A 22,674-nucleotide genomic window follows, 5' to 3' on the forward strand; every position below is an offset into this window, starting at 1 on the left:
GCCACCATTGGGACACGGATGGGATGGCAGGAGCATCAGTCATAATAACTGTCAATAGGAAAGTGACGTTGATTGATTGATTGAAATATTTATTTAACAGTTTGCAGAATTCAGATTTTCATTGGTATTTAGATCTATGGAAGGAAGTAAACTGGGTCGGAAATTATGGTTGAAAGTGACCATTCAATGACTGCGATGCTCGTGAATTATTGGTAAAGATTAATGTAAAGAAAAACTTGGGAAAACGTCAATGCCGGATTAAGTGATCAGGCTCTGATACTCTCTTTCGATACTCCATAAATGACTTTTGTTAAAGTATATAGTTGCAGTGCATAACGCCCTCATTATAAAGGGGGCAACAGCACTACCGACTGCATTATAATTATAAAGGCATCATCAGTGACATCATCATTAGGCAGATTTTTTTTTTTTTTACAAAAATGTTTAGATTTTCATTATCGTGAGAATGATGGCTTCCATTTTCGCATTGCAACTTTTCAGGACTAGAAAGCCTGCAGTTTCTATTAGCTTGTATTCCCCATCGATGATGTCACTGGAAGACGGTTTCTGAACTGCCCACAGCCCTCCTATGAGACACAGACCGAGTAGAAGAAAATTGCACAATTTTTTCATGATTATCAGTGAGGACCTATTATATGAAGATAGGTTGAAAAGTGGTGAAGTGGTCCTTTAACATTTGAGTGTTGAAAAAAACTAAACAAACACTGCATGGTCTACATATGTGGAAAAAAGGTCAGATGAAGATGAGTCACCACATTTTCCACAAATGGGCGAGTGCACGTTTAGCGGGCCTGAATGCTTGACCCTAACATGTGAGGGGGTCCAGTGGCTGTGGGGAGAATCGTCCTGGGTCATTGGAAATCAATTATACTGACCTTGATGAAACATTTCTAATGGGAGTGGTGTCTTCCAGCCAGTACAACAACAACCCTCCATCCACAGGGCACTAGGTAACACTGAATGGTTTAATGACTATATACAAATGCTATGGCCTTCAATCTCACCTATGGGAGATTCAGGACAACATATAGTGGTCTCCACCGCCTTTCTATAATTAATACCAATGTATGAATAACAATTTCATGTGAATAGCAACTGGACATATATTCAGGCTACTGGGGGGAAGGTAGTGTTCAATACCTCCAGTGGAGTTCAAGAGACTTGCACAATTAGCGGGGGCGGCGGTGGCTCAGGAGTAGAGTTTCCAGATGGTAACCGCAAGGTCGCCAGTTCAAACCCGGGCTCCCCCAGAGTTAGTGTCGAAGTGTCCTTGAGCAAGACACTGCACCCCTAATTGCTCCTGATGTGTTGGTTGGTACCTTGCATGGTTTCTGCCGCCATCAGTGTATGAATGTGTGTGTGAATGGGTGAATTGAATGCACATCGCTTTACATCTATCTATGTAAAGCGCCTTGGATAAAGGCTCTATATAAATGCACCATTTACCATTTATTTACAATTATGCCAAGGCACATTGAAGCAGTGGTCGCCCAACACCACCGAGACACTTGATGTTGGTTTTTCCTTTTAATATTTATCACTATCTTTGTATGTGTGACTCGGAGTAGAGTCGCTACTTCTTCACCTGGAAAGAAGTGGTTCGGGCATCTGATTAGGATGCCTCTCAAGCGTCTCCCTATAGGGAAGTCCTCGAGGCATGTCCCACTGGGAGGAGACCCCCGGGCAGACCAAGGAGATGGACTCACTGGCCTTGGAACGCGATCGGGATCCCCCAGGAGGAAGTTACTAATCTGGAGCTCTCTGGTGGAGCTGTTGCCCCGCGACCCGACTACGGATAAGCGGTTGAAGATGGATGGATGGATGGATGGATGGACTATGTGTGTTTTGGGTGAGTGAGCTGCATGAGTCTCCATCCTGCATGCCAACTCAAACCCGTTCGCCAACCCCACCTAAGGTATATGGGCGCTGATGTGATGACACAGAGGAGAAGCGCCCACAGCATCCCCGGCAGCCAGGAATCGAACCAGGGAATTAACTTCTAGCTGTGAGGCGACAGTGCTAAGAAAGACAGTTCCACGCACGCACACACACACACACACACGCACACACACACCCTTTTGTTATATTAAGATGGGAATCCTGTGCTCTCGTGTGGATGCATGCACTGACCAAACATTGTGTGCACTGTGGCTGCATTACCGATGGCTTTGGGCTCCTGTGTGGGTCCCTGATCTTCAACATTTCACCGCACGTATGGATTCCAATAAAGGCTTGTTAAACAACAGATTTTATTCTGCGACTCCAGAGGGTCCCTCGTGGCCCCGGGGCGTTAACCCATTTTGACCTGAGATCAGATTCTAAAAATGTCTTCTACACATCCTGACAGTTTTCTGAAAAACCCATGTTTCTATGTCAGTGGTCCTCAACCTTTTTCATGTCAAGGACCCCCAGAATTATCTCTATTGGGCCACGGACCCCCATCTCAAAATATGTAGTTTCAGGGACCCCCCCCAGAAGCAAATATTTTAGTTAAAAATGTTCGCTCTGAAATATATATTCAAAGATTTGCACCACATTTTCACGACTTTTCAAAAATAGCAGACCTACAAGCTCGTAGCGCGCCACTCGGTGGCGCGCTATGAGCTTGTAGATCTGCTATTTTTCAATAGCTAAAGCATAACATAATGCTAACACCAAAAGGGGTTCCCGCACAAAATGGGTTAAGCTGCTCCTTTGAAGATCTAAATCCCTAATGCAACGTCTGACTTCCCTTTGTTACTGGCTGCCGCTGGTTCCTTCACACTGGGTTTCTATGTACACCAGCACTTTGGAAAGTCTCCAATGGGCGGTATGGGGGAGGTTTATGATATGAAGGCTCCCAATCTTTCAGCTTCTTCCACCCCGAGAACATTGAATGTGGGTCAAAAACGTGTCCCCACGTCATATCTGTGTATAGGACCACAGGCGTCTTGTTGTGTTGTTTAAATAGCCAAATACATCAGCCAAAAAGATTGCTTTGACAGATTTTAGTGAGCCTTTCTCTCCAGAAAACCAACATCCCCCCAATCCTTATGTCTGCTGCCCTCTACTGCCTGGTGCTGTAAATGTATGGCAGTCAAACTAACAGTGCTGTACGCAGGTTGTACAGCACATGACTAAATATTTGAACATTTTAAACATTGTATAATATTATATCTGTGTGTGTGTGTGTGTGTGTGTGTGTGTGTGTGTGTGTGTGTGTGTGTGTGTGTGTGTGTGTGTGTGTGTGTGTGTGCGTGCGTGCGTGCGTGCGTGCGTGCGTGCGTGCGTGCGTGCGTGCGTGCGTGCGTGCGCGTGTGTTATATTTACGGGTTGAGATATCAGTTCAATCAGGAGAGATTGAAAGATGAAAGGAAAAGAAAAAAGACAAAGAGCAGACAATAACAAACAACAGAACAAAGAGATCCTCTTTCTGGTTGGATAAATTAATATTGGTATATTACCTGAAAATGTATACAGTTCACTAAAGAACTGAAGAGATCAGTAACATGGAGAACCATACAGTATGTTGCTGAACCCTATAGTAGCAATGATAATAGAGCTTTGAATTAAAACTAATATTAAACAATACAAATAAATTACTTACATTTCGATAAAACCATTTCACTTGTACAACCTTTAACCCATTTTGACCTGAGATCAGATTCTAAAAATGTCTGTTTGAAAATGACAGTTTTCAGTCGTTCTTCGATTTTTCAAAAATAGCAGATCTACAAGCTCATAGCGCGCCACCGAGTGGCGCGCTATGAGCTTGTAGATCTGCTATTTTTCAATAGCTAAAGCATAACATAATGCTAACACCAAAAGGGGTTCCCGCCCAAAATGGGTTGTGGCATTTGAACTGGAAACCCCTTCATGGAGTGCATGTATCTTTTTTCATGATATGTTTGGGAGCTTTTCTGCCTTTATTTGATAGTAAGTTGACAGGAAGTGGGGGAGAGAGACGGGGAGTGACACGCAGCAGCAAAGGTGGTCGGGATGGGGAGTCGAACCCGCGACACGCTGTCAGGCAGGATTAGCAGCCTATAGGTCAGGTGCCCGGCCCGGGCCGGTGTGCATGTTGTATCTTGTGGGGTTTCATTCATTGTGAATGTATGTTCTATTGTGTCTGTTTTTATGTGCATCACAGTGAAGGAAAAAAACAAACATTTGCTTATTATGGACAGCAAATGAGAGCAGCTGTAGCTGTGTGGGTAGGAAGTCTGGGAATCGGAAGGTCCCTCCGGACCTCCCCACCCTCAACCCTTTTCATTAACCCATTTTGGGCGGGAACCCCTTTTGGTGTTAGCATTATGTTATGATTTAGCTAATGAAAAATAGCAGATCTACAAGCTCATAGCGCGCCACCGAGCTTGTAGGTCTGCTTTTTTTGAAAAATCGAAGAACGACTGACATAGAAACATAGCTTTTTCAGAAAACTGTCAGGCTGTAGAAGACATTTTTAGAATCTGATCTCAAAATGGGTTAAGGCCCATTATTATTTATTCTGCATTTGAGCCACGGAGTACGGACCACCGTTTGATGAGATTTTGCCTCTCAGACCCAAAACTAAAGAATATATCGTTGTAAGATTCTGTCCAGTGCACCATGCCATACTGTATTAGTGTGGTACCATAGGAGCGATAACATAGGAAAACGTTGATCAAAATAACAAAATAACAATTCTTCTACATTCTCTTCTCGTAAATTAAGTATGTTTAACAATAATGTAAACTCTTGAGAGTTACATTATTGTATACCCTCGAGAGTTAAAGATCTAATAAGGGTCCATTTGGTTACCAACTCTCCATCATTTAGTTGGGGACCACCTGGAACCCCCCCGCCCCCGAGGACCACTGGTGGTCCCCAAACCACCTAACCGCCAGCTGGAACCCCCCAAGGACCACTGGTGGTCCCCAAACCACCTAACCGCCACCTGGAACCCCCCCCGAGGACAACTGGTGGTCCCCAAACCACCTAACCGCCACCTGGAACCCCCCCCCGAGGACCACTGGTGGTCCCCAAACCACCTAACCGCCACCTGGAACCCCCCCGAGGACCACTGGTGGTCCCCAAACCACCTAACCGCCACCTGGAACCCCCCCGAGGACCACTGGTGGTCCCCAAACCACCTAACCGCCACCTGGAACCCCCCCGAGGACCACTGGTGGTCCCCAAACCACCTAACCGCCACCTGGAACCCCCCCCAGGACCACTGGTGGTCCCCAAACCACCTAACCGCCACCTGGAACCCCCCCCGAGGACCACTGGTGGTCCCCAAACCACCTAACCGCCAGCTGGAACCCCCCCAAGGACCACTGGTGGTCCCCAAACCACCTAACCGCCACCTGGAACCCCCCCAAGGACCACTGGTGGTCCCCAAACCACCTAACCGCCAGCTACCAGGCAGTTTAGTTTGTCTTCCAGAGGAATGACATGAGCCAAGTACTGTCATGTAAAGGCACATTATTAACCCATTCTGGGCGGGGACCCCTTTTGGTGTTTTAAAGCATTATGTTATACTTTAGCTATTGAAAAATAGCAGATCTACAAGCTCATAGCGCGCCACCGAGTGGCGCGCTACGAGCTTGTAGGTCTGCTATTTTTGAAAAATCGTGAAAATGCGGCACAGATATTTGAATATATATTCTTTCAGAAGACTTTTTTTTTATTTTATTTTTTACGTCAAGTCAAAATGGGTTAAGTATTGAATTAAAAACAAAATGCTAATAATATTGAAATGCATGGCATAAGTAGTACAGTAGGGCAACATTATGGGTAAATCTAGAATAACAATAGAAGCCCAGAAGATGAAAAGGCATTGTTGTACCAGTGTGCCTTCCCCCTTCTTGACTGGGTTCTTTTTTAACCTATTTTGAGCGGGAACCCCTTTTGGTGTTACATATACATTATGTTATAATTTAGCTATTGAAAAATAGCAGATCTACAAGTTCGTAGCGCGGCACCGAGTGCCGCGCTATGAACCTGTAGGTCTGCTATTTTTGAAAAATCGTTAAAATATGCCTCAAATCTTTCAGAAAATTGTCATGATTTAGAAGACAATTTTTAAATGTCGACGTCAGGCGTGAATGGGTTAACATGCTGACATCAAAGGCCAGGGAAGACATGAAACACCTGGAGCAATGACATCCACGGAGACTGGAACAGCCACTAGTCTGGCTTAATTGGAGAAGTGGAGGTGTGTGTGTGTGTGTGTGTGTGTGTGTGTGTGTGTGTGTGTGTGTGTGTGTGTGTGTGTGTGTGTGTGTGTTGCGTGCGTGCGTGCGTGCGTGCGTGCGTGCGTGCGTGCGTGCGTGCGTGCGTGCGTGCGTGCGTGCGTGCGTGCGTGCATGTGATTGTGTGTGCACATGCATACGCATGAACACATCTTTGTGCTTTTGATTGTAGAGAGATGATGGAGAGATATGGCGTGTGTGTGGCAGAGAGAGGTGGGGGTTGTATAAGGATGGGTGTTTGTGTGTAAAGATGTGTGACTGTACGTATATGACTGGGTAAATGACGTGTGACTGTGTGTTTACAGGGCGTGTGAGGATGTAAGACTGAGACTGTGTGTTTGTGTGTAAAGATGTGATACCGTGTGTCTGGGTGTAAGTGACGTGTGACTGTGTGTTTACAGGGCGTGTTGTGTAAGGATGTAAGACTGAGACTGTGTGTTTGTGTGTAAAGATGTGAGACCGTGTGTCTGGGTGTAAGTGACGTGTGACTGTGTGTTTACAGGGTGTGTTGTGTAAGGATGTAAGACTGAGACTGTGTGTTTGTGTGTAAAGATGTGAGACTGTGTGTCTGGGTTGGGTGTAAGTGACGTGTGACTGTGTGTTTACAGGGCGTGTAAGGATGTGAGACTGAGACTGTGTGTTTGTGTGTAAAGATGTGTGAGCTGTATATGACTGTGTAAGTGACGTGTGACTGTGTGTTTACAGGGCATGTAAGGATGTAAGACTGAGACTGTGTGTTTGTGTGTAAAGATGTGAGACCGTGTGTCTGGGTGTAAATGATGTGTGACTGTGTGTTTACAGGGCGTGTAAGGATGTGAGACTGAGACTGTGTGTTTGTGTGTAAAGATGTGACACCGTGTGTCTGGGTGTAAGTGACGTGTGACTGTGTGTTTACAGGGCGTGTAAGGATGTGAGACTGAGACTGTGTGTTTGTGTGTAAAGATGTGAGACCGTGTGTCTGGGTGTAAGTGACGTGTGACTGTGTGTATGTGTAACGAGGCCTTTAACCTTGAACTGGAGAGTCTGGATTGGTCCGATGAGCTCAGGAGCACACTAGTCGAAGAAGCATGGCTTGGCTTCAAAACCAAATTTACATCAGTACTAAACAACATGGCTCCTTTGAGAACCATCGGGGTCAAAACCCGCTCGAAACCATGGACGAATTCGGACATACTGACTGCAATGAAAGCCGCAGAGACAAAAAATGCTCTGAACTTCTTAAATGCAAGTCCAAGCTAGCCAAGCGCTTTGACAGTGATGTCCAAACCCAACTGGGCATCCTAAAAACCCAACGAAACAAGCTAAGAAACATTGTAACTACCATGACTAAATCTAAAAGCTAAAAGTAACTTTATCAATGATAAAGCAGAGGAAAACAAAAATAATCTTCGGGAGCTCTGGAAGCTACTAAACAATCAACTAGGCTGCGGTCAGAAATTATTTTAAAAACCAGGTTTACAAACATAAACATCAAATCGAATGACACCCTCATCACTGACAAGCTTGATGTAGCCAACTACTTAAACATCTTCTTTACAAACATTGCAACAACGCTGGTTAACAAACTGCCCTCCCACTCTGGGCGTTTTGGTGTAGAGCACATCAAAGCCTTCTACAAAAACCTAGGTGTTTGTAAAGATGATTTTAAACTGACAATGGTAACAACTGAGGAGGTACTTAAAAGACTGTGTGCCCTTCAACCCCACAAGGCCACTGGCCATGACAATATTCCCTCCAAATTTCTCAGAGACTCGTCCATCTCTATAGCTCCAATCATCACCCACATAATAAACCTCTCCATCAAACAGGGACAGGTCCCCCGAGATATCAAACTGGCCAAAGTAACCCCCCTGCACAAGAAAGGGAGCAAATAAAACAACGGCAACTACCGCCCTATTTCTATTCTTAGCTCCATCTCGAAAGTGATGGAAAAACTAGAAAAGTCGCAATTTTGAAAAATTGCAAAGTGTGGTTGCTGCAATCGCTTACATGTTACATTGCGGCTTAGGAATCCACCACTCCTGAATAAAGTGTCTGGTGCTGGGACTCTGGTGCAACGCACAGGTCCTGGGCCTGGTGAGAGCAGGAGTGGACCTGGTGAGACGTAGGAGGGGCCCGGACAGGAGTCAACCCACAGAGCCTAGTCCTTCCATGCGCCAGAAGCGTACCTCCCAGCCCTGGCAATGTGGAATGGATCCGACCCTGCCCGAGGGACAAGTCAATATTTTGGGCCCAAACCGGCTCGTTTCTAGGTTCGGCTCTCGGGTATTCGGTTCCGGATGGAACCGTGCTGCCCTCTACCGTGAACCACTCCATACTGGTTAACAAGCTAAAAGCAATTGGTTTTGATAGCACATCAGCGAGCTGGATGCAATCCTACCTGGAGGGGAGAGAACAGATGGTGGAGATGAACAGAACACAGCTGCCCCCCCACCCCTCCCAGTGAGCTGTGGCGTTCCACAAGGAAGCATACTAGGGAATTTACTGTTCCTAATATATGTAAACGACATGACATCAGCTTGTGACTGCAATTTGTTCCTGTTCGCAGATGACTCAGCACTGCTGGTCTCGGATGGTCTCCATCCTGGAGGTAAATCTTTCCGGTGATAAAATGGCCACCAACGTAATCAAAAAAGTCAACCAAAGAACAAGATTCCTATACAGGATCTCCCTACTGGTCAACAAAAACACCTTGAAGTCCCTAACAGGAGCCCTCGTACAAGGTTTATTCGACTATGCATGCACCTCTTGGTACCACAGCACTCTAAGGCCCTTAAAACAAGGTTCCAGACTTCACAAAACCAACTGGTCAGGCTCCTACTTGGCCTCACTCCCCGAACCCACCTCACCCCTGCCCACTTTGACAGGCTGGAATGGCTTAGGGTTGACGACAGAGTACAGCATCTTGCAATGGGTCTGGTTCACAAGATTCGCTACACCACCAAGATACCCATTTACCTGTCTAAATACTTCCTTAATGTCAACGAAGTCCACACCCACAACACCAGAGGGAGTTCAACAAACCATGTGCAACCCAGATTCGGCACAAACAAGGGACTACATTCATTTCGCTCCTATGCCACCAAAATGTGGAACGCCCTACCAACAGTCATTAAGACATGTGAATCCCTTGACTCCTTCAAAACTGCTCTCAAAGGGCACCTACAGACAGCTGCAATTCGAAACTGGCCCCCGTAAAATCTGAATCCCCCCCCACCGCCCCCCCTTTCCCCCCTCACTGTATATGTCTTTTTCCCCTTTTTACCTCCTCTATGATGATTTCCTGTTTTTGGCTATATAGAAGTGTATATCCGTACGTCTCTAAATGTTTTGATGAATTGAAAATGGTGGACCCTATATTGTAAACAAGTGAAATGCTTTATGGTGTCGTCCACTCACAGTTAACAGTTTTTGTATTGAGTTGTACTTGAAATGTACTGTAATTCAGCAAACTGTCAATCAATCAATCAATCAATCAATCAAACCAAAGGGATATCCCTATGGACCGGCGGAGATAGTAGACCTTTGAGGCCATCAGGCAGAGAGTGTGTGTGTGTGTGTGTGTGTGTGTGTGTGTGTGTGTGTGTGTGTGTGTGTGTGTGTGTGTGTGTGTGTGTGTGTGTGTGTGTGTGTGTGTGTGTGTGTGTGTGTGTGTGTGTGTGAGAAAAGGATATTGTATATGCCAGGACTCTGGCACAGAACACGTGAAATGTATATCCATTCAACATTTAAAGCATATTTCATTGACACAGTGGTGTATAATGAGCTATGTATCCATGCAGTGTGTTGTGATCGGTCTGTCAGACACTGTGGCGAGGGCTCACAATCAGACGAGACAAAAGTCATTTTTTTTAACAAAAAGGGCAAGCAAACAAGGATCAGACGGAAGCAAAAACAGAGGGCAAGATGAGATAAAAAAGGAAAAAGAAAACAGCAACGAATCAGACAGAAAGGCAGAGGTTCAGGCAAGGCCTTGGCAAAATCTTTGTTGAAAACAGAGCACAAGTCAGTATCAGGTCACAAAAACAAAGCCTTGAGAGCTTGGCATGCACACAAGACAGTCTGGCATTAAAGGCAGTTTCTCTATTGCCTGTCCAGTCAACAGAGAAACTGCTCCAACTTATTTGCCAATTATCTCCTACCAGTGACCGCGCCAACTAATTTAATGAGTTGCATTATTTGACTCCTAAATACGTATTGTTAATAGTTCGGTGTTGGGATATGAACTTTCAGAGTAGTAGACTTGCTGAGTCATGAGGCCCATAGGGCAGGACTCAGGAGCCTATCTCCTGTTTCTGTCTCCTCTCTCTCTCTCATAGACACATATAAACTTTAATCTCCTTTATTAGGGTGGAAATCTAAGTATGGGCACTCAATGGAGGGTGGGGACCAGGACACAATACAGGGTGGTAGATTGTTACGTGTTAACATCTCGGAATGACGCACGCCACGCACGCACGCACGCACGCCACGCACGCACGCACGCACGCCACGCACGCACGCACGCACGCCACGCCACGCCCACACACACACACACACACACACACACACACACACACACACACACACACACACACACACACACACACACACACACACACACACACACACACACACACACACACACACACACACACACACACACACACACACACACACACACACACACTCACTCTGACTGTGCATATTTGATACGTTTGCAGTGTTGGCCGACTACACCTTGTTTATGTTTACTAGTCAAATCGGGAACACCCTGATCTCTTGGCGGAGGTTAGGGTGTCATGGTAGTCCTTAGGTTAGATAGTTACATTACACTGTGTCCCTGACCCTGTCCCTGATTGATAGTTAAATCAAAGCAGCAGTAACCTTAGGGATATCACTTGTTGTTTGTCAGCATTGATATGATACGTTATATGTTGCTTAAAAACATTGTAAGCCTATTAGTGAACACTTAACCACATAAACTGTACATATTTCGTTGATCAGGGTCCCACAGGGCTCTGTACTTGTTCGGCTTCTTTGTTCCCTCCAAACCAAATGTCTTAATGTCTTTGTCAACAGTTTGCCTATTACTGGCTGGTGTGAGTTTGTTTAGGCCCTAAAAACAAGGCTCCAGACATCCCAAAACAAACTGCTCAGGCTACTACTCGGCCTTACTACCAGAACCCACCTCACCCCTGCTCATTTCGATAGGTTGGAATGGCTTAGGGTTGACATACAGCAACTTGGGCTTGGTCTACAACAAACCAAACTGTGGTGCGTGCACCCCTTGTGGTGCGTGCACCCCTTGTGGTGCGTGCACCCCTTGTGGTGCGTGCACCCCTTGTGGTGCGCGAACACCCTCTAGGGGGTGCGTGACATGAAAATGGTAATGGCGGTTTTCTGGTGTTATCTAGCACAAATGGCAAAATGCGGTAAAACACTGTTGCTGGAGATGTATAGAGCAGCTCTGGGAGTATACAGCAGCTGCACATTCTGTGATTATTTGCCATAATAATATAAAAAAATCACACCCGTGTGAAGTAAGTGGTGCAACTCCGTGTGGGGGTCCCCGGGGGGGGGGGGGGAGTTCCAGATCACTGTACTGGCACACCCGAAATCACCATATATACAGTTAATATGTGCGTGTGTTTGTGTGTGTGTTAGGTTGCACACAGGTGGTGAAAAACAACCATGCTGTTTCCATGCGCAGACGCACCCACACACCCACATAGTCACTTAAGGAAGTGGTTGCACCACTTAAAAATGTATCATTTTCGGCCAAATTCAACGAGACTTAGCATTGGGGGATGCGTCAGCTAGGTCGGGAGGTAACAGGGGGTACACGGCCAAAAAGGTTTGGGGACCGCTGGTCTACAAGTCTAGCTATAGGCCTACACCACTAAGATACCCATGTAACAAAATATTCAAACAAGGGGTTAAATTAATTTCGCTCCTATGCCACTAAAATGTTGAACACCCTACCGACAGCCCTTAAGAACTGTGAATTCCTTCAAAACTGCTCTCAAAGAGCACTTAGGGTCTATGGCCTATAAGGCGTCTATTTTTCTATACTGTACAATTTTTCCCTTTTTTCTAACCGTGTATATGATTTAGTTTTTTCATAGATGTGTATATTTGTGTCTTTAAGTTTTGAACTTTTGATGAATTGAAAATGGGGAACCCTAGAGTAAACAAGTCTTTTTCTGGTTGTATCCTCTTAGCAGTTTTTGTATTGACCTGTACCTTCCTTGAACTGTACCTATTCTGAAATCGGTCAATCAATCAATCAATCAATCAATCAATCAATCAATCAATCAAATCTGTGATATGGTCTCTCTCTATCAGACCATGAACGTCTTGCCTATGAATGCAAGTCCCCAAAACCAGACAAACATTAAGACACATATTTTGAACTGAATAGATGAGTACAGACTGTATGTTCAAATAAGATCCTTGAGAACAGATGCCATATGGTTTACGCTCATTGTCAAAACAAGTGCAGTGTGTAATATGTGGTCATGCGGCCCAAAACAGGTCCCCAATGCTTACCCATTGAAACTAGAATTCATCATTACAATTTACAAGACTGTACAGCAGTGGTTCCCAAACTTTTTCATGTCAAGGACCCCCAAAATGATACTCATTAGCCTGCGGACCCCCATTTGAAAACATATGCCAACGACCCCCATAAGAGAAGATTTTTACAGCTCTAGGGCCCCCGGTTTGACCTGAATTAGGATACGGTCCCCTATTTAATGGCATTTCTATCTCTGGGACCCCAATACATATTTTAAAATCAATGTTGATGTAACTCTGAGAGTGTACAAATGTACATTTTGTACACTCTCTGAGTTACAGACCCATAAGGGTCCATTTGGTTCCTAACTATGATTTAGCTGGGGACCCCCTGGAACTCTCTCAAGTACCGCTAGGGGTCCCCGGACCCCACTTTGGGAACCACTGCTGTACAGTGTACCCTTCATATGTTCACTCAGGGACGTGCACACATATACATCAAAGGGGGCTTCAGCCCCTGCCCTTTTACCCGTCTGTAAAACAACCGCCTTCTCCAGACCATAAATGCAGCATTTACTATGGTGAAAGAAATGCAAATGCAACTCCTTTCCATGCCATACCGGAAGGCAGCATTCAGGAGAATTGCTTTTTTTCCAAACTGAACTGAACTTGAACACAGCATTTTTGCGTTGCACACATTTGTTTAGAAATCCATGTCGTTACACCACATCTCCAGTAGATAAAGAGTGGTGGGTTGCGCCGCGAAAACGAGCTGATCTACAAGCTCTCAACGCGTCGCAGCGCGATGCGTTGTGACCTTGTAGATCTGCTTTTTTTTGTTCAAACGTGTCCTCTTACGAGATTTCAGCCCCTGCCTCTCCAACACTCTCTGCACGCCCCCGTGTTCACTGTTGATAGACCAGGAGCCTTTAGCCTACTGTATATTCATCGTTGACAGACTGTACTGATACGTACTTGTTGTCTTGCATGGAGACGTTCTTATCACTTCCACTGAAGAATGAACACCATGGAGTGATAGCTTCATCTGTCAGGGAGAGGCCTTTTTGATATTGTGTGGGACATTCTCCCACATACATAAAGTAGCAAATCCCGTCGTGCCTATACAGATAAGACCATCTGACCTTATGTTTTATTGAAAACAAACATATTGTAGTCGGCACTCGTCCCAGACGTAATATAGGCCTCTACAGTAACTCCAGTGGATTATATGAGTCCAGTTGTGTTAATGGGGCGCCCTGTACTACAGCATGTCATTATTGATCCGACTCCCTCTCTCTTCATGGACTCTGAGAATGGGAGCTTGGGGGGTGGGAGGACGGGGGTTGGTTGGGGGGGGTATACACTTACTGCATATACACTGTGAAGAAAATCGCTCCTTGTATGTAAATGGATTTGCACACTATGCCCTATATCTTGCTATTACTATTTTGTACATTTTAAAATAGTACAAATAGCCGATCTACAAGCTAACAACGTGTCGATGTAGATTGGCTAGTTGAACTATTTTTAAATGTTTTAAAATAGTAAAAAATGGCAAAAATAAGTTTAGGGATAATGGATAAGGGCGGCGCAAGATGGAGCCCTATGAGTTAAATCAACACTCAGGAATTTACTGTGTAGGGAGTAGTGGTGGAAAGAAACTTACATTTACTCAACTACTGTAGGGCAGTGGTTCCCAAACCTTTTCGTGTCAAGGACCCCCAAATCAACATTTATTAGGCCACGGACCCCCCATTTGAAAACATATGCCAGTGACCCCGATAAGGGAGGATTTTTACGGCTCTGGCAGTGATTCCGAAACATATTAATTTCATGGACCCCCAGTTTCACACGCATTATGCTACGGACCCCCGATTTAATGGCATTTCTATCTCTGGTACCCCAATTTATATTGTAAAACCACTGTTAATTAACGGGTCCATTTGGTTCCATTTTCCACATAAAGGTCCATTTAGAACTATCTCTAATTGAACTAGGTACCCCCTGGAACTCCCTCAAGTACCCCCAGGGGTCCCCTGACCCCACTTTGGGAACCACTGCTGTAGGGCCTACCGTAGGGTAAGTAGCCTACAGTGTAGCCTACTGTAGGGCCTACCGTAGGGTAAGTAGCCTACAGTGTAGCCTACTGTAGGGCCTACCGTAGGGTAAGTAGCCTACAGTGTAGCCTACTGTAGGGCCTACCGTAGGGTAAGTAGCCTACAGTGGAGCCTACTGTAGGGCCTACCGTAGGGTAAGTAGCCTACAGTGTAGCCTACTGTAGGGTCTACCGTAGGCTAAGTAGCCTACAGTGTAGCCTACTGTAGGGCCTACCGTAGGGTAAGTAGCCTACAGTGTAGCCTACTGTAGGGTCTACCATAGGCTAAGTAGCCTACAGTGTAGCCTACTGTAGGGCCTACCGTAGGCTAAGTAGCCTACAGTGTAGCCTACTGTAGGGCCTACCGTAGGCTAAGTAGCCTACAGTGTAGCCTACTTAAAAATCACACTCTTGTTGTCATACATCATCCAATAAAAAATGTATATACTTCTTCATGAATTAATTTGTCAACTTATGTTATTATCTTTTAACCATGATACAATGTTTTAAAAAACTCATCTTTTCACCATGATCATAAGATCAGATGACAACTGAATGTATGTGATATATAAGCCCCGAGCTGAATTAAAACAGTTGCACTGTGTTTAGAAAAGCTGATTTGCTCGTCCACATATGACGTAAATTCTCCGTTCATTGTCAATGGAATTTAATGTTTGTGTTTCCACAAAAAAAGCCGATTTGTTCACACATATGACGTAAATTCTCCTTTCACCCAGTTCACCCAAAAATGACTTGGACTCCCCTATCGATTACTCCCCCTTACTTCTTAGACTTCTTCTACTTTTACTTAACTACGTACGTCTTATTGCGACTTATAGGTCTCATTTACTATGAAAACCTGCATCTCCCGTCCGTCAGTATACACTGACACCACGCTAGACAGGAACGCCCCAAAACGTCACATCCGGGGTAAGAATTTACCCCGGAATTTTCTATGGCTGCCAATGCAACTTGGTCCAATCCTTAATCACATACGGACAAACATCTATGCCGATGCTATCTAACTTGCGGAGGTAGCGTGCCTTGTCCACGGGCAACAGATCTTTCAACGTATGGCATTGCAAATACGTTTGATAATCGCTACTCTGCTCAATATTGTTTTGAAAATGCCGCAAATTGCATTGCATTGAACAAGCGAAAATCACAACTTCCCCCGTTTGTGGGCGGAGTCACAGTTTGAGGCGCTGTTTACGCGCCGTGGTGTCAGTGTATAGTCACGCCTCGTGACATCATACCTCCATATATGGTCACGCCTCGACCACGTGACATCACGCCTCCATATATGGTCACGCCTCGTGACACGATGCCTCGTGACACATCATATGCCCCCATATATGGCCATGTCCATATATGAAGATCACGACACTGACCTAATCTAACCCTGGATAACCATACATGGAGAAGACCGGATCGTCACCTAGATCTGTATACAGTATATGGAGCCGGCCAGCAACTCTACATCTGACCTCAAACCCTTAGATCTCCATATATGGAGCTGACCTGTTCTGACATTCCATGTTCTTGATCCTTTCCTACCCGTCCTTCCTGTTCTGACATTCCATATGTTGATCTGACCTCATCAAACCCTGTACACTCAAGACACGCTCCATATATGGCCAGTACAGAATTCATTCCATATGTTGATCCTCCATGCCAAAGCGCTGGCCAGCACTCGCCCAGCAGTCTGCGGTCACCCAGGCGGATGCGTGCCGTGCACGCGACCTCGCTTCTCGCCCTCAGGTCGTCTTTCATGGTACTGTACTTTACTACTTTACAATTACTTTTCATTGTACAACGACGGAGTATAAACTAGGGCTTAAGTCAAGTGGTTAAAGATAAATCTTGTCCAACATGTATCTCCATGATACTGAAATGGCCATTCTGTATACATTTTACTAGACTATTTTTATTCTGATGATGGTAATAATGGACTAGGAGTCAGGACCTTGGCTTTACTTGAACAGTATTTGTGCACTGATGATCCATTCCCATTTGCACTGTGGTAGTAACCAGCCTAGCCTATTACTTTTAGGCCTACTTTGTAAAAGAAAAAAAAGAAAAAAAAAAAGAAAACATCAGAGTAATTCTTCCACTGGTAGGGAGGAGGCTGCAGAGATCCAACGAATTTGGGGGGAGTGACTCTCACAGAGACACAGCTAGGAGGGGGGTGTTTTGAGTATAAACGGAGTGGTTTGTGCAACTTTTCTGTACTCATAGTGAACACCCTCCCGGCTGACAGACAGAAAAGTGGGATTCCCGAAGTGCGCAAGCTAGTTTCGGTTGTGTGTCCCACTGCCGACAGACAGAATGGTGGCACCTGTCCCCAAAATGATTGTTTTGATCATCGCATCAGCGTTTTTGCAAGCCGCGACATCGGCCAACCTCAATGATACGTAAGTGTGAAACTTTTTGTTTTTATTTTACTAGGCAGCTGCAGCCGCGGTTAAGAAAAATATTAAAAGAAAACTTGGAAAACTTTTCCAAGTGTCTCTAGGGTGCGTGAGTTAAACCGTTAATTAGCAGTGGCCTGCGAGGCTGCGAAATGTATTTCGGCAGGATGGCAGCAGCAGTAAAGGGCTATTTACACAATTTGCAGTGGGCTACAAGTGTAATATTATAGCTATAGAAGACCTTTAACAGAAGACATCCGAGTCCGACAGACTGCAGGACACCGGCCGTTAGTGGCCTCGACTTTTATGTAATCTTTCTTAACGGGAACCAAACGCTAGCTGTTTATGTCCCTGAGTTTTTGTTTGTTTGTTTGGTTGCATTTCTTATTGCTTTGTGTATCACATTTAATTTATTGTCTTTACCCTTACCTTACTTGATCGCATCATGGAGTGGCAGGTCAATTGGCTCCTATACATCATCATGCTGCAGCAGCAACTCACTCACTATTCACCCCCAGGCCCCACACCACCTCAAACTCAATTAAATGTGTCCTTCTCTGTGAGCTGCATAAGGACATGCAGGAATCAACCACAGTCTGGACACCGATTTGTATTGTTTGTTTCCATACAGTTTCCATAGATTCAGCAGCTCCCCTTTTTGCTATATCACAATTCACAAGGCATCTCTCACTATTGGCCTGTCTCACTACGCCTTTGTCAACTTAATTATAATAATAATTATAATGAATTATAATAATTGGCCTATCTCTTATTTGTTACTACTTAATTCACAACAGGACTGTTTTCAATTATTCAAAAAAGTATTAACCTCATGTTTTTTGTGTCACTTAATTAAAAACAAAAACAATAATTGCATCTAAATAATGTGAATATGCAAATGACAGGCTTGCTCTATATACGGTTCCAGCTGCTGAACACAAACCCTGCACACAATAGATATCTTGGCTTAAGGTTGTCCATAGCATAGGTTTCACATTTCAATGTGAGGTGAGCAGGTTTCATTATGTCTCCTGTTCTTTGTAAATCATCATTTTTTTTAATATATATATATATATATATATATATATATATATATATATATATATATATATATAAAGGCTATTGTAGGCTACTTGGTAAAGTAATTTGTATGTTCTACAACGTTTTAGGCTACTTGGTAAAGTAATTTGTATGTTCTACAACGTTTTAGGCTACTTGGTAAAGTAATTTGTATGTTCTACAACGTTTTCCTGCCCCTGCAGTGTGTATGCAGTGACGGTGAGCTCCCAGGTGAGGGGGGGCAACACGGAGACGCTGTGCGCTCAGATCCATGGCGCCACAGAGGCCGTCACGCTCACCGTCACCCTGGTCACGGAGTCTGCAGGCAACACCACCATTCTGGGAGAGGAGCTCGTCCACTGTAAAACAGACTACTACAGCTGTCCAACCTTTCTGGTATGTGCGCGTGTGCGTGTGCGTGTGTGTGTGTGTGTGTGTGTGTGTGTGCTTGTGCGTGCGTGCAAATTCCAGCAGCAACCTGATTTCCCAGGAGCGCTGACAGTGGGAGTCAATATTAATGACGCTGGTGCTTTCTGTCACCCTGTTGCTGATTACGCAACAGTCGGTCCTTGTTCCCTATCCACTGTAATGAGCCTGTTTAGTCCAATCAGCTCCTTTTGCACGTTTGCTTCATTCTGCAACTGTCTGATCTGGCAATTCTGCAGCAAAACAAAGGCTTCTTTCTGTAGAGGCCATGAGCCTCGTACCTGCATTCCAAATCTAAAAGGAACCCTCCCCTCACAGTCGCCCCTCACTGATCTTAAAATGGTTCCAGTCTCTGTTATGCAATAGTAGTTGCATTAGCGAGTGAAAACATATGCCACAAATATGTTCGCTTTGGGAGAACAGTTATTGTCTCCCGTGGCTCCAGTGGTCTGTGGTTACTCAATATCTGTACACTATGCAACTCACTAGAAAAGGCGGATCATTGATTTGCTTCTACCAGGAGGTGCATTGATTTAGCTAGATTACGAGTAGATATTTATTTCGCTGGTGTGCACCATTAAATCTATAAGGGGTTACTAGCAAGCACGCTGCGTAAAGATGATAACGCAGGACTGAGAGTCATGCCGATGTTCCACACCGGAGCAGTGCTTCTCAAAGTGGGGTGTTGTTCCATACCGGTATGTTCCATACCGGAGCAGTGCTTCTCAAAGTGGGGTGTTGTTCCATACCGGTATGTTCCATACCGGAGCAGTGCTTCTCAAAGTGGGGTGTTGTTCCATACCGGTATGTTCCATACCGGAGCAGTGCTTCTCAAAGTGGGCTGTCTCATGGTGCTCTTGAGTGCAAATGATTGATAATTAGGATAAATAAAATCTACAGTCAATCCTTCAGTTTGTGTCAGGTTTACCCTGTAACACATTTGCTCTGTTCACTCTCATCTTAGTGAAGTGAGGAGATAAGTGTTCCAGGCTTATTGTGGACAGTTTTTTGTCTCTTTTGGTCTAAATATGATATCCTGCCATCGCCAGCACCAGGAAATACACATATCCTGCTCTTAGATGTTTTGTATTTCTATTGTGTATTGTGTTTTATCGTGTTATAAGAGACGCTTACATACAGTTGGGTGCCACCGATATTGTCCCTTATCATTTGACCCATTTAGGCCTGACCTCAAAATTTTAAAAAATCCTTCTAAATCCTCCAGTTTTCTGAAATAAATATTTTCACGATTTTTCAAAAATAGCAGACCTACAGCTCGTAGCGCGCCACTTGGTGGCGCGCTATGAGCTTGTAGATCTGCTATTTTTCAATAGCTAAATTATAACATGTTTAAAACACCAAAAGGGGTTCCCGCCCAAAATGGGTTAACTGTCCTTTTGCGCAGATCACGCAAACCGCAGCAAAAAGAAAAGGACAATATCGATGGCCTCCAACTGTACTGTACAACACAGCTTATTTTGACATTTGATGTGGTATTGCAGGTGCCTTTTGTCGCCAGCAGTGAGGTGGCTACTATCCACGTCCTGGTCAAAGGAGCAAACGCCACGATGATGAAGACGACAAAGGTCCTCATCCTGCCCCCAGCCTTCATCAACCTCATCCAGTCGGACAAACCCATTTATAAACCTGGACAGACTGGTAACTACTTAAGAGTCGAACAGTGTGTAGTTCAGGGGCTATATTCACCAAACATCTGAATGCTAAAAGTAGACCCTAAGTGGCCGATTTAACAGTAAACCTTCAAATTCTTAAAGCAGTTTTTAACACCAAAACATCACTGGATCTCTTTTCATGTGATCATTTGAATGCTTTGTTTTACGAGTATGATGTTTCAATTTTTTTGTATCAGATATTCAAATAACTCAATTAAATAAATAAGTAAAGTAATCTGTATGTTCTGTAACTAATGTATGCCAGGATGCATCGTAGAATTAGGCCCTGAGGCCTCATTCACACATACCAAACACCAATCAAGCAATGTTTGGTTGTTTTTTTGTTTTTTTTGGGCCACCATAATGCTTTTCCAATGGAAGTCACATGGTTTGATCAAACATTTGTGTTTGATCGCTGGTTGCTCCCCCCTCATCAAACAAAAATGTTTGGTCAAACCATGTGACTCCCATTGAAAATGAATTGGAGCAGTAATCAAACAGCAATCAGACATCACACACGGACCGAACATTTGTTGTGTAGGTGTGTACGAAGCCTCAGGCTTCGTACACACCTACACAACAAATGTTCGGTCCGTGTGTGATGTCTGATTTGACCAAACATTTTTGTTTGATGAGGGGGGGAGCAATCAGCAATCAAACACAAATGTTTGATCAAACCATGTGACTCCCATTGGAAAAGCATTGTGGTGGCCCAAAAAAACGACCAAACATTGCTTGATTGGTGTTTGGTATGTGTGAATGAGGCCTGCGGCTTCGTACACACATATCAGACGAACATGCTCTGTGCTGTCCGTGTTTCATGGCCGCCTCAAAGCTTTTCAAATGGAAGTCACGTGGTTTGACTAAACAGTTGTGTGTGATTGCCCCCCTCCCCCCATCACACACAAGTGTTTGGTCAAACCACGTGACTTCCATTGGAAAAACATTGGGGCGGCCATGAAACACAGGCAGAGCACAGAACATTCGTTCTTTATGTGTGAACGAGGCCTGAGACAACCTCCTTTCTTTGTGATTGTGGATCTAATGCCTGATTATCTTCTTTATAGTGCGGTTCCGGAGTGTCTCTCTGGATGCCGGTTTCCTTCCCTTGAATAGGACGGTAAGACCACCCCCAACTAAACATTTACAGTTTGATATGCAGCAGCTGATGAACTTGTACAGTTGGGTGCCACCGATATTGTCCCTTATCATTTGACCCATTTAGGCCTGACCTCAAAATTTTAAAAATTCCTTCTAAATCCTCCAGTTTTCTGAAATAAATATTTTCACAATTTTTCAAAAATAGCAGACCTACAAGCTCGTAGCGCGCCACTCGGTGGCGCGCTATGAGCTTGTAGATCTGCTATTTTTCAATAGCTAAATTATAACAATGTTTAAAACACCAAAAGGGGTTCCCGCCCAAAATGGGTTAACTGTCCTTTTGCGCAGATCACGCAAACCTCAGCAAAAAGAAAAGGACAATATCGATGGCCTCCAACTGTATGCAGCAGCTGATGAACTTGTAATTAGTGACATTTTGACTATGGAAAACGACAAGGACGGAGGTCTATTGTGGGTCATGAGAGTGGGAGTTAAAAAAGGGAGGAATGTTTGTTGACTTTAGGAGCACACGGGTGTGAAACTATGTGTGGCCGTCATAAATATGTCTGTCTAAGTTCATTTGGCACACATCACGTTTGACCCCAAACATCTGAATCAATAGTGGCCCAGTGCCTCCGAGTTTGTGAAGATTAATAAGCACAGTTATAATTTAATCCTTTTATTAAACCCACCAATAGCTTGACAGCATGGATGAATAAAGTGCTGTGCCATTTTGATTGAGCCAGGCTAGCACAATCCAAACAAATTGAAGTTAAAGTTTTAAAACATTTGTAGCACGGGTCACGTGTTTGTGGGTTTATGGGAAGGGGTTGTTTTTCAGCCAGGTGGTATTCACTTAACGATTCTCTTTCTTTTCTTTACAGTACAAAATAGTGGAGCTTCAGGTAAGAGACACTAATATACTCTAACTCTAACTAACATACAATAGGTGTTGCGCTAAAACGTTAAAACCATCAAATCCCAGAGAGGAGTGATTGGCTGCAAGAGCATATGAAAACTCTTGAGATAAAATGTGCAGGCTTTTGTTCCATCTGCCTACAGTCCTCTGGTGTAAGAAATCATGCATTTTTAAGATTATCAGCTTCCAATGAAGCTCTGTAGCCGTCCAGTAAAACACCAGGAGCTGATTTTTATGCTGTTTATTTGGATGCAAC

The 22,674-nt window shown here is 44.4% G+C and overlaps 1 protein-coding gene across 1 annotated transcript in view; it reads left to right on the forward strand.

Moving 5' to 3' along the window:
- The first annotated feature begins 17,040 nt into the window (after positions 1–17,040).
- The window catches only part of LOC306932528 (alpha-2-macroglobulin-like protein 1), a 61,105-nt gene continuing 55,471 nt past the window's right edge, over positions 17,041–22,674 (forward strand). The window contains exons 1-5 of the mRNA XM_079514365.1: positions 17,041–17,243; positions 18,503–18,695; positions 20,228–20,384; positions 21,466–21,518; positions 22,384–22,404. Of these exons, the coding sequence (XP_079370491.1) occupies positions 17,158–17,243; positions 18,503–18,695; positions 20,228–20,384; positions 21,466–21,518; positions 22,384–22,404 (510 nt within the window). The 5' untranslated portion in view covers positions 17,041–17,157. The remainder of the gene's footprint in view (positions 17,244–18,502; positions 18,696–20,227; positions 20,385–21,465; positions 21,519–22,383; positions 22,405–22,674) is intronic.

The sequence above is a fragment of the Electrona antarctica genome (assembly GCF_951216825.1).
Source record: "Electrona antarctica genome assembly, chromosome: 11".
In the NCBI taxonomy this organism is placed as follows: domain Eukaryota; kingdom Metazoa; phylum Chordata; class Actinopteri; order Myctophiformes; family Myctophidae; genus Electrona; species Electrona antarctica.